The sequence below is a fragment of the Leiobunum rupestre genome, chromosome 3 (genome assembly GCF_980474605.1).
Source record: "Leiobunum rupestre chromosome 3, qqLeiRupe1.1.hap1, whole genome shotgun sequence".
Taxonomy (NCBI): domain Eukaryota; kingdom Metazoa; phylum Arthropoda; class Arachnida; order Opiliones; family Sclerosomatidae; genus Leiobunum; species Leiobunum rupestre.
Genome location: NC_143386.1, coordinates 3,136,037 through 3,149,453, shown reverse-complemented (window position 1 = coordinate 3,149,453; position 13,417 = coordinate 3,136,037). Strand labels below are relative to the sequence as shown.

General features: G+C 37.7%; 1 protein-coding gene across 4 annotated transcripts in view; it reads right to left on the bottom strand.

Moving 5' to 3' along the window:
* Positions 1–11,238, bottom strand: part of LOC149949112 (uncharacterized) — a 300,220-nt gene extending 288,982 nt beyond the window's left edge. For 3 of the 4 annotated variants that reach the window (XR_016479801.1, XM_090167670.1, XM_090167672.1), the window contains exon 1: positions 10,368–11,238. Coding sequence is in view for 3 of the 4 variants with exons in the window: in XM_090167670.1 (XP_090023796.1) it covers positions 10,368–11,199 (832 nt within the window). In the remaining variant the exon portion in view is untranslated. Of the gene's footprint in view, positions 1–9,553 lie in introns of those variants that run through there. The other variant, XM_090167669.1, reaches the window with a different exon arrangement.
* Positions 11,239–13,417: the final 2,179 nt, after the last annotated feature.

The following is a 13,417-nucleotide window of genomic DNA, read 5'->3' as shown; positions in this document are numbered from 1 at the left end:
TCCCATAAACAATTAAGTCCTTCTTCTAAACTTATATATGCGCTACTTTTGTAAAGTAATCAAGTCTCAAATTTATCTAAATTCTAAAATTACTAATTTTGCATATTTTAATATATAAATGTCTCAATTACACACAAAATATAGTTGCAGTTGAAAGTCCGCAATTGTAACTTCATTTCTGCTCAGTCATTTATAAACTTGAAATAATTTTGAAAAGTACTTCTATTGCAGCAAACATTCAATCATATTACAGCTCGCATTAAGGCTACAATTGCAGACTAAATGCAGTCACACTACATCTTTTAAAGTTAATATGTTTTTCCAGCTATAATGCAGTCATATTTCAGACTGCAGTCAATAATCTGCAATTGTAGTATTATTCCATTCACGATAAAAAGGACTATGGTAAAATAGCTGCTATTAAAGTCGTTATGCATCAGTCGTCATGTTTGACACTGAAATTCGATTGAAATTCCTTGCAGCTCAGTGTAGCCAAATTGTAACATAATTACAGACCAACAGTCAAAAAGCCTCTCAACTGCAGTCAAATTACAGCCTTTTATTTTTGTAAGGGTTCCGTTGTTTAACTATCATAAATAATATCTATTTTAAATTATTAGGTAGCACTTTTATTAACTAATAAATTAATAATTAATTAATAAATTATTTCAATTAATGTTGTATCTATACTCTCTTTTACGCGCGTCTTTCCCCCCATCAAGGACCCTCCCACGATTTGCTCCACAGGCAGCTGCCATAGACGTAATGCACGTAGCTCTACCGTGGAAAGTTCTTTCCCTCAAAACCCGTTCTCTCGCGTGTAGCACGGTAATGACGACTCCCATGAAATACGCGCGTAAAAGAATCTATATCAAAACATATAGATTATCTCCTTTCCTTATCTGATCTATTAATTGCTATAAAAGTATAAAATTAATTTTTATTTAAAACTTGTACTGGAATCTAAACTCAAAATTTCATTTGACTTTCAAGGTTGGCTAAATTGTATTTGCCTTTCCCTGCAAGTGCCGTAGATGTAGAAAGGATCTTCAGTATTGCAGGGTATATGAATAGAGCTTGAAGAGCCAGAAGTGGGCGGAGTGTTTAGCACTTTCGCTTTACAGCAAGATGAGCCTGGATCGATCCCAACTTGTGGCACTGGGTGAAACTCGGAACAACTCCTTTTGCGTAGAGTTTGCAAGTCACGGGTTTAAGGGGTTTTCCCTCGAGCTCTTCGGTTTCCTCTTCCATAAAAAACTTGTTAAAGTTAACGGTAATAGTTATTCAAGGGAGCTGTTGGCTCATGGGGCTACACATTGTAACCCAGCCTAACTTAGGCCTAAGGTGGTGCTTTGGGTACTAGCATAGTTGATAATTATTTAAATTGTCTCAAAAAAAATACAGCAAATAATTTTGTATCGATAATCCAGGTTAGCTGAATTGGAGAACCAATCTTAAGATAAATAATTTTGGATAATTGGATTGTTTCAGACTTGAGACATGCAGTTGTTAAAAACAGTTTTTACGAAACTTGCGCCTTGAGCCAAAGCGCTTATTTTCATTTGTGATCATATATGATAACATTATATGAATATATGATATTAATGGGATAAGTAGCAAGTTCCTAACCAAAATGAGTATTCATCGTCCATTAAATAAAAGTGATATTTTTACAAGGACGATTTTACAGTTCAACTTTTTTCAAAAGGAATGTATGAAAATTAAATATACGCTGCGATTATTATGAAAATTTAAAGGAAAATATTTCAACCACAAAGTTCTTAAAGGCTTAGAAATGTAATTAGTGATGCTTTCAAGAACAGATGAAAGAAACTTAACAATTTAAGATTAAACTTAACTGAGGCTTAAAGAATATGAATTATATAATATTTATTATCATTAGTAAGAGCCTTGCACTTCCACCAGAGGTCCATTGTGCAGCCCCAGCCATTTAAACATGGAAAAGGATTTATTTTAGACCTCTAAAGTGCTTAAGACATTTTCCAATATATAAGACCATTCAGGGTTTTATCCTAGAACATATTTAAACCTTCTGCTCCCCAAATTCAGTCCTTTTAAGGAGTGTTTAAGTACTTATTTTACATTATTTTATCCATTTTACTTCTTAAACAGTAAGAACTTATTCCCTTTTAACTTTATTTTCAGTCCTTTATATGCCTTATTTTTATTATTATTATTCAATACGATTAAATAGATCAGCCATTATCCTGCGCAGGTTAGGCTGGTTTTCGCTAGGGGGATATAGTCGTTGAATGAAGGGAGTTGATCACGTAAAGTATCATTTAATACTTTCAGTTTTTGATATCCACGTAGCAAAAAATTTTTGGTGCCCATATTTGGGTTATAATAGTTTGACGCCATAATCAATATCCCCTATATTGAAATCTGTTATCAAATTTTTAAAGACTAAACCTTAGTTAAATATTCCTGGTGATTGGAATTTCTTCGCATTATGTTATTTTAAAGAAAATATTAAACAAAGAAATAACGTAGTATTCAAATACTAGTCTCGGAATTGGTCCATATCATTTTTTTTTCGTTTAAGGAAATTAATTGGGTATTCGAAAGGACTAAATGTTAGAATATATCTTTTTTATACCTTTACCACCAGGACTGGAAAAGGTTTACTCTTAGGGCTCGTTCCTTTTCAATACCCCAAAAGGTATTGTATTCAACATGAAAGAGTAAAATGGGTCTAAAATAATTTATTAGACCGTTTTCAGTATCCAAATGGTTTTAAATAAATTAAAAGTCTAATTTTTGTCGTTTTATAAACCTTAATTTTTAACAGTGCAGTTCCGTAAGGAGATCCAGACAGCTAAAAACGAGCTTAGAAGAAATACTAAACTGATAAAGAGCCTTAAGGGCAGCCTGATTGTCCGAGAAAATCTGAATAGTCTTGCCCCGATACTTCTTCTTAAGACAGAAGTCTACACAGAAGCAGATGGCTGAAATCTCCGCCTGAAAAACCGTAGCAAAAATGCCAAGACTCTCAGAGAAGCTAACTTCTTAGTCTGACAATAAACTCCAGCACCCACCCCTGAGTGAGTCTTGGAGCCATCCTTGAAAAAAAAACCATTTATCCCATGGTTCCAAAGACTGTGGACGACTTGGAAAGTAGACGCTAAACTGCTTTTCAAAGTGAAACTTTGCGGCCATGTTGTCAGAACCCATCAATAGGATCAGTAAGTGACCAGAATATTGCCGAAACAATTTGGTGTGGCTGCACTCCCAATTAGCAGACCTCCACCAACCATTATCTAGTAACCGATAGGCACTCATAATTGCAATCTCCTCTATATAAAGATGAAGCGGTAGAATATTCAGGAGCACCTCCAGAGAAACGCTTGGGGCTGTTCCCATAGCTCCTGTAATGCTGACACAGGCCAGCCTTTGCACAGTGCGTAGTTCAACCTGAACTGACTTAAGCACTACCCTCGGCCCAAAACAACTGCTGCATCCGTCGGCATAGGCCTGATTATCATTGTATAGATCCAATACACAACCTTTGGGCTGAGACCCCAAGACTTGCTTATGGTACCTCTTACTCTCCAGAATAAAATTTTTGCCTTCCTGATACTGAGATCAAGATGTGGCTTCCATGTTAGTTAACTGTCGAGAAGGACACCGAGGTAATTTACCTCAGTTGATTTGACCAAGATGGTCCCAAAGAAAGAAATATCATTAAACAAGTCCTGTACTTTCCTTCGAGTAAAAGGAATCAGGCTCGTCTTGTCACGATTGAAGGTGAGGCCAACATCCCTACACCAGCATTCCACAGAGATGATAATTTTTCAAATAATAGCCGAAATGGTTCCTGGGAACTTCCCAGTAATAATCATAGCGACATCTACAGCATAACCAAAGCCGGGACAGCCATCCCTGTTTAGCCTCACCAAGAGTTTGTCCACAACCAGGCACCACAGCAGGGGTGAAATAACACCCCTCTGAGGGCAGCCCCGGCTAGAGGGGACCCATAGTGATTCGCCAAGCTACCCGATCAGTCAACGTAGAATCGATCCAAAGACACACCGTGTCATTGATACCAAAACGTTTAGCAGCCTTAATAATGACAGCCTTAGAGACTTTATCAAACACCCCATCGGTGTCCAGAAAAACAGCTAACGCTATTTCTTTGAACTCAATTGCACGTTCAAGGCAATTAATTACGCCATGAAGGGTAGTCTCAGTAGATTTGCCCTTTTGATAGGCATACTGAGCATCAGAGAGGGGTGTAACTCTAAGAACCGCCTCTCTAATATATATCTCAACTAATTTCTCCAGGAAGCCTGTTTGGCTTCTCGGATGGCCTTATGATAGGAAGTGAGGGCCTGCTTAATTAAAGGCTGACCCATTACCCGACCTCTTAGCTCTATTAAAAAGCTTGCGAGTAGTTTTGCGAAATCTATTAATCGCATTGTTCCACCAAGGAACTAACCTTGGCTGGTTGATAGATTTTGCAGGGCAGTTTTGGTGGTAGGAGTCGATTATGAACTGTTGCATGTGATCAACAGTCATTTCTAGCTCCAGCACCGAGGAGAGCCTAGAGCCAGATCCTCGTAAATGAAGATGGTCTTCCCTACACCTAGGCCAATTGGTTGATCTAGGATTGCGTTTATGGGTAACTACCTGGGCAGGTTTGACCAAAACAGAAAAACATATTACCCTATGATCCGAAAGTGATGGTTCATTAGACACATGCAATTGTGTCACAGAGTGTAATACATTTTCTGTGAACAGAGTTAAGTCAATATCTGCTGTTACTTGTAACAAAAGTTGGTATATTGTGTTTATTAAGAATATGTAGTTTAGTACTAACCAGATTTTCCATTAAGTCATCCACGCGTTGGTTGCAGTCACTGCTACCCCATGCAACGTGGTGAGCATTGGCCTCGCACCCAATGAGAAGCTTCTTGTCCAGTCTCTCACAGTGGTTCACCAGATCGGCAACCTCCTGTGGTGGAGGCGACAAGGCATCATAGGCGAAATAGCCAGAAGCCATCGTTAATTCTTCTTTTCCATCAGTTGACGAAGAGAAGATATTTATGGTAGCAGTGTCCCGAGATTGGTATAGTGAAAGAGGAAGAGCATTATTCAAAATACATACCCTAGGTTTAGTAGACTTGTAGTCGTAATAAACAGTACCTGCGTTTTTGAGACCTAGGATTCTTCCATTTTGGATCCAAGGCTCCTGCATGAGGGCCACGTCTAAGCCCTCCACAACAAATCTATGACAGAGGACTGCCGAGGCTGCCTTACAGTGATGCAGATTGATCTGTATCACCTTCATGTCCAACCACAGTTGCCGGTGTTGGTGCTGGGCTATTGGACGGCAATGGAGGTTGGTACAGGTCTGACCCTACCCCCATCACCAGTTGAACCACACACATCTTCACCTATTGCCCCTGTGGGTTGAACCGACCCTTCTTTGCCGGTGGAGGTGTTCTCCAACACCGTGATGTCGGAAATGTCCAACTTGGAGCCCAGGTTGATATCACTCAGTTCTCCTGCCAGATCAAAATCCGAAATCTCAGTAGCAGAGTCCTTTGCCACCACTTTAGGCTGAGATGGGGTGTTAGGATTTTTGAGGACTTTTAAAGTCCCCCTATCCACCCCTGTGTAGGCAGAAAATCGTGCATCCTTTAAAACTGCGACAGAATCTTCATCCATCAGGAAAATCCATCGAATAAAGTACTTGTCACATACAGAGGTGACAACTTTCCAACGGCTCGTAATGAGCTTGTTGCTATAGATGTGCATACTCTTTAGAAGGACTTCTAGATCCTTCGTCCAGACATCCTTAGCCCTGAAGGCCCAACCCTACTGCGTCACTATAGGACAAGGGAGTTCGAGGCTCGTTAGCCTTTTTGGCGCAGATTGAGAAGCTTCAGGTGCGGGATTGGGAGCCTCCGACCTGAGCCTCTTAAATGAAGGGGTTTCTTTGTCACATGAGGATGACTGAACCTTCTTCTTAGCGATCCTTGCAGCTTAACGCAGTGCATTTCGTATCGACGTTATTGAGGGTTGGCTAACATCCGAAGATAACCCAGACTCTCTATCAAGCCGGGTACTACTGGAAGTAGACCCTTTCTCATTTTTTGTTTGTTTTTTGTTTTTTAGAATTCATAAATGATCCCACGAGTATGGAGGAAAGTAAGAGGTCACCACCCGGTAGTCCTCCTCCCGGATGGAAGGCTAATTACAACGGGGATTCACCTGGTTTCCCGAGGGGATCGTCCTGGTATCATATTTACGCTTCCCCGGTACCACTCAGACCTCAGCGCGATACCTTACACTTTGGCTTAAGGAAGAAGCAGAGCCTTAGTTGCCTCCACCTGTTACTCCCTTCCACCACGAAGAGGTACAAGGTTGCAGTTTATGGAATGGGGAATTATATAATACTATTACTCATGCTAATAAAATTTTATTGATGGGCCTCAGAGCGTCGAGTTCCGATTCCGTTCGACGATGCTTCCCAAAGAATGAAATATGCAAAGCAAAAATAACAAGATGGAAAGCCAAAATATACCTCTCCTCGGAAGAGTTTTTAATTTTAAGCGAAGCGTAACTGTATCCGTGGTTCTGCTGTAGAACGCTCACCTGTCGTGCAAGAGGGCTCGGGTTCGAATCCCCGCCATTTAAAAAATTATACTACACCCAATGATAAAAATAGGGCGCTTTTGGAAAAACCTTTTCCCCGATTCTAAGAAACTGGGTACGCAGTGATTACCCTTTGCCCCGAAAATGCGAACGCGTTCGCAGGACAGACAGACAGACCCACAGACAGACACGGTGGTTGTATAACCCCTCCTAGGGTATAAAGTCCCCTCGGAGAGGTAAAAAGCGCAACTTCTCGGAAAAATTCCTAACGCGTACCGTATCGGTTTAGGATAACGAGTACGGTCTAGAATATATTCCTAGTCCAAGGCGGGGGAAGATGGCGAAGAAATGCGAGTCGTGGCCTTTCATGGGGTGAATCAAATCAGAGAGAAGGGTTTACATGAAAGGGAAAGCCGACTGTATCGAATTGAGAATGGAAACCCTTTGTTTTTAATCAATCAGAAAATCTTTATCGAACACAATATAAAAAACACTACACTAATTAACAAAGGGGGCGAATTATTATGGTCGAAGGGAATAGTTATATTTGATTCTCGTGATGGTTACGCCATTACTACTACAGTTATTATCTATATTCTATGAGTGGGGGATTTTAAACCTGACAATAATATAATCTTTGATCTTAGATTCATTAAAAAATTATGAATCAGGATTTTCCATGGGATCAGTGCCAGCATCCGTAACTTAGGGCATCTTAAGTTCGAAAGAGCGATGGCAAACCATTTATACACTAAACACTAAATACTTCAATTAAAGATACTACATATAAAGGGACTACAAGTAAACTCGTGACAATTAAACTAAATGGAAATAACTAACTGCAAATTATAATACACGGGTAAATACAAAGAAAAAGATAATCCTAACAGTATAAACAGACGAAACAGAATGAGCTCTCAGCCTAATGTGAAATTGTTTTTAAACTTTCCTCTGACAAAAGCGAGAGATTACACCTTTTTTCTAAGAATTTTTTTCACGTTTTACTGGCCATTTCTAATAGTGAACCTGGGTGCTCTACAAGGGAAAATTTCTACTTATCACTTGATTATTTTCAATTTCATCCGCTACGTGATCGCTTATCCGCTTTAGGGATTTCACTATCTCCGTTTCACGCAAGATACCCGACACACGCACTTCGCAGAATGGGACATCTTTGGGGATTGCTTGTTTACGCGTTTTAATTAACTCTATTCAATATCGGTTTTTTTCTCTCTTTTATTAACAGCTAACTAGCATCTTCTCTCAGCAACTCAATAGGTACCCGATCAGTCCCAGCACTATAGGTTACAAAATATTTTTCTAATATTTAACACTAATAATTTAAAAACAGAACTTAATTATTATTGTGTTTATATCCTTTACTTTATTTGAGATATAGTATTGGAAAATTTAAAAACACTAGTAAAAAGTACTGGTACTTTATGGATTAAAAAAAACCTGAATTTAAGTTTTAAGACCGTGGTTTTTAAAGTTTTTAATAAACTTTAATATATTAAATCCCCAAAGCAGCAGTACGTTTTACTAGTGTATTTAAATTTTACATATTTACCCATACAACATGAGTTTAAATTTATGATAGTTTTGGATATTTTTCCAGAGGCATCCAAAAGTTGATAATCAAGCAAGATCCTTTTTTGTCTAATCAAAAAATATGATTTAATTTCAAAGAGTTAAAAGTTTTCGATATATTAAAATTTATCTAGATTTTATTTCCGTTAAAATATCGGGCAGCTTACTGAGATGGCGCTACGTGCTTCATCTAAGTGTAAGAATTAGTGCCCATAACGACGACTCACACGACTGAGCCGAAATGTACGTGGCGTTTCAAATAAATGCTTTAAACTAAGCAAGTGTTTCTTTTACGCATTTTCTTAAATCTTCTGTATATGCACAAGTGCTCGCCAGTGTTTTATAGTTTGCGATTAAAAGAAACCAGACTTTTGAAGTGCACGATGCGAAATGTATATCAGTGTATTATTTGGACTAAATCATCAAAGGCTGAAAGGAGAAAAACACTTGTTAGGAAGTTGCTATATATTGGTGCAATAAAAGTGTTTGTCTACACATTACATAGACCAACGTCTTACCATAAGGACGCATTAGATTAGTTGAAAAACCATATTTTTTTTAATTTGTTGTAACTAGTAAACCACAAAAGGACGTTTTCAATTTCAAATAACATTAAAATTAGTTCGATTTTTTAAGTTGGATTTTTAACCAACTATATCAAGAAGAACGTTAAAATTTTGCAAAAAAAGAAATCGATTTTATTTTTTTAAATATAAATAAATATGAATACCATTACTTTCGAATTAGTTCAAAATTATAGTACACCTTCCTTTTATCTCTATAGAAAAACGCAAAAAAAGGTTTGTTCGCTGAATTGTAATACAACTAGTACGCAAAATGTATTTAATGCAAAACACGATGGACACAAATAATTATATTAAACTTAATACGACAGCCGCAACTAAACAGTACATAAATCTGCATTTCATATTTTGCAATAAAATAACACCCAATGCTTAAGGCCTGCTCCAAAATTAAATAAAAATTAAATTAGGATTGTATATCAACTTAACAGTAAAATATCTTTATTGTACTTTATGTAATAAAATAACCCAAAGAAAAATTATGGTAGAAATTTTATAAAGATTGGCCTGGGATAATTTAATAAAATAGAATACAGAAACAGAAAATGAAAAAAAAAATATTCAGGCAACAGAGCTTTAAGTGGCATGTATCGACAATGAAAAGAAAATGTGACAACTAAGCTAAAATAGTAAAAGAATTTTATTATTTTGAATAATTACCAAATAACTTTTAATATACCGTTAATTAGCAATAATCGTGAGTTAATTAAAATACAAAGAAAAATTTAATCGAAAGATTACGAGAGCATCAATTCAGAACAACTACTTCAAGGATACAAGATACATCTTAAAATGAAATAAAAAAAATAATGAACTTAAAATGCTTCATTTTTTTTGTACCGCAACAAAATGAACTTCATTAGTTATTGATTTCCATCTTAATTTCTAAACTTTCGTCTTCGCCGTGAAATTCTGTCTTAATGAAGTTGCTTTGGCGCTTTGAGACAACGTCGTTACGATCTGGCAGATCGAGACCTTCCAGATATTCTCGGTTCACGATTGACGGAATGGATATTTCGTCAATGAAATCCACAGTTTCTGCTTTGATGCGCCTGATATCGAATTTCACGTCGGTGACAGTTTCACGTTTGGCAACAGCGCAAGGGTCGGGCTTTTCGGTGAAAGCTCTGATCTCTTTATTAGTCAATCGACGCAATCGCACCGAGCAAGGCTTGATTCCCTCTTCAGGACCCGGAAAGCTTAATATATCTGCTTGAGGTGATGTTTGAGATAGCAAATCTTGGGTGGGGCTGATGGCAGCAATTAGGTCGGCTCCACTTAGTTTCCTGGGAGGAGACGAATTTCGAAAGTGAACTTTGACGGGCGCTTTCGTAGTGGAAGTCTCACTGCAATTTCGTGCCTTGTCCTGGTTATGGCGTAACCTTTCATGGCGAATTAAATCCGATTTCAGCCTGCACCAGTAGTCACACTTTGAACATGTATATGGTTGCTCACTTAAATGTGTTATTTTATGGTTTGTTACATTAGTTTTCAATGCGGGTATGAAGGTACATTTATCATATTTGTACGGTTTATCGCCCGTATGTCTTTTTTTGTGTTCAGTAAGATGACCTTTTCTTGAAGAGGAATAACTGCACTGATCGCATCTGTAGGGTTTCTCACCCATGTGTGTTCTTTTGTGTAAAATCACTTTGCTTGATTGGGTAGCGGAATAGCTACACTGATCGCATTTGTAAGGTTTCTCACTCGTGTGTTTTTTTCTGTGAACATTCACACTTCCTTTAGATGCTGCTGAATAACTACAATGATCGCAATTGTAGGGTTTCTCACCCGTGTGTGTTCTTTTGTGTGCAATCATTGTGCTGATATGGTTAGCGGAATAGCTACACTGATCGCATTTGTAGGGTTTCTCGCCCGTGTGGTTCTTTTTATGTTCAGTAAGTTGGCCATTTCTTGCAGCGGAATAACTACATTGATCGCATTTGTACGGTTTCTCACCAGTGTGTTTTTTTCTGTGCAAGTTCAGATTTCCTTTTGATGCTGATGAATAGCTACACTGATCGCATTTGTATGGTTTCTCACCCGTGTGTTTTTTTCTGTGCAATTCCAGATTTATTTTATTTGCAGCTGAATAACTACAAAGATCGCACTGATAAGGTTTCTCGCCCGTGTGTGTTCTTATGTGTGAAAGCAGTGTGCTTGATTGTGCAGCTGAATAACTACATTGTACGCATTTATAGGGTTTCTCGCCCGTGTGAGTTCTTTTGTGTTCAGTAAGTTTGCTATTTCTTGCAGCTGAATAACTACATTGATCGCATTTATAGGGTTTCTCACCCGTGTGTTTTATTTTGTGTACGGTTAGATTATCTTTACTTGCAGCTGAATAACAACACTGATCGCATTTGTAGGGTTTTGCTCTCTGCTGAGTTCTCAGTTCTGACATATTGTTTATTTTACCTTTTTTAAACTTAAAATTTTTTGTTTCTTCCCTTGTCAGATTTCCAGTTAATGGCTTATTTCAGATAACAAAGAATTTGGCACACCTAAAGAATTAAAGGTTGCAAGTTTTTACTGAGAGTAAATTTTATACGCGTAAGTATATATGCCGCTAACGAGAAAACAGAATTGTGTCAAGTTTCCAAAGCAACTTAACCAGAATATTCAGTTATAAAACCTTTTCGGTGGAAAACGGGCTGATAATTAATCAAATTTATTTGTCTAATTACGCTTGTGATTTATAACGGGAAGAATTAATATAAGACTAACTAGGCATGAAAAATAAAGCGGTTCTAATTACAAGAGCTTCCCGGTCAATATACAAATAATACAACGTTTTGAGAAAAACTAAGCTGTAATGAAATAAATACTTAAGCTTATGTTGAATATTTATAGTATGCTAATGGGGAAAAAATACCAATATTTAGACGAAGTTTTCATCCTCTGAGTATAAAAACTAAATTTATTTTATTTATATTATTTTCGTGAGTCCTACTGTATTCCAAAATATATATATTTTCCTGCGTATGACACAGCGTAAAATACTACACTTAGGTTTTATCTCAAAATTATCGAGATATAAATTAAAGCGAAGGCGAACATATTTAGTCCAGCATGAAACAATATAAAATATAAATTACTTGTAAATTTCTGTTGTGGTAATGAATACCATTTAAAAGAAATAACACAAACCGACTTCTGGCGAACGCTTTAACTCGAATTGTGACTAGAGACTAGATATGCGACGTAGAGAAGTGCTGCCTGATCGTTAAAATAAATAGCAAAGTACTGTGGCAAAAAAATGCGTAGTAATCGTATAGGGTGGAATGATTAACAATTACAAAATAATATATGAAGTGCCGTTGCAGACGATCAACACTTTCAGCCCTTCAGTATGCAAAGAATGATCTGGAAATCACAATTGGTTTTTATTTATTTACATTTTTACCTCTCCGAGGGGACAAAGTACCCTAGGAGGGGTTATACAACCACCATGTCTGTCTGTGGGTCTGTCTGTCAGGCCTGTGAACGCGTTCGCAATTTTCGGTGCAAAGTGTAATCACTGCGTACGCAGTTTCTCGAGATCTCTGCGTTCGCAGTTTCTCGAAGGGTTGGCAAACCCACCGTGTGACGGTGAGCGTTAACGGATTCATTTGCGGTTTGGTTTGGATGGTGTTTTTTCGCTCACCGTCGTGACGGTTTGGTTTATTACGTTTTTGTAATGTTTATGCGTAGGTTGTGAGTGTTGAATTTGTTGTGTTTGTGTTCTGATGGTTGTGCATGTTGAGTCTGTTGTGTTTATATGGGCGTTTTCTCTCCAACTTCTTCTTAATGACTTTGGGACGGACCGAGTGCTGAGTGTAATGCTACCTCTCAACGTCCAATGGCAGGGTTTCCACCAGTTGTACACGGTATTCGTCTTAGTATCAATTTGCGATCGCATCGGGCGGGATTTAAACCCGAGACCTCCTGCTTGACAGGCGGACGTTCTACCACAGAACCACCGACACTTGATACGCTTTATTGAAAATTAGACCTTCAGCTTTATCGGAAGCGTATTTAATAGAGTACGAAATTTTGGTTTAATTGAAATAGAATTGAAATTGAAATTATTGCATCGACGAAATTCTAATTTAGCGTTTCTCTATTGATTAAAAACAAATGCGCCACCAAGGTTTCGAACCCAGACCATTCGGCTTGGCAGTCGAGCGCTCTACCACAGAACCACCGATAGCTGCTTAGGTTCACTGAAATTAAGACACGCATCGTAAGCATAATAGGTAATAAAGTCTTTTTTTATTAATGAATTTATGAAGGCCTAATCTGGTTTTTTACGAATGCAATTTTAAAGGATAAATCTTGTTTTAGCGCAGTCAGCCGAGATAAGAGGGTTAAAGGGTAGACCCTGTGGGTAGTCCACTTTGTTAGTTTTTTGTTATTTATTAACGGGTATTATTAACGACCTATATATAGTTGTGTTAATTCAAAGACGATAATTTAACGTTTATTGCTTTAAGAGCTGGCGGTTAGTCAAGTGGCTCTCTGTGCTTTGTTGATGGTAAGGTTTTTGCTTCTTGTAAATATATTCGGTGTGGATATTTGGATATCTACGATTTCTAACGCAGTCAATGATTTCCTGGGTGTGCGAGTCATTATATGATATT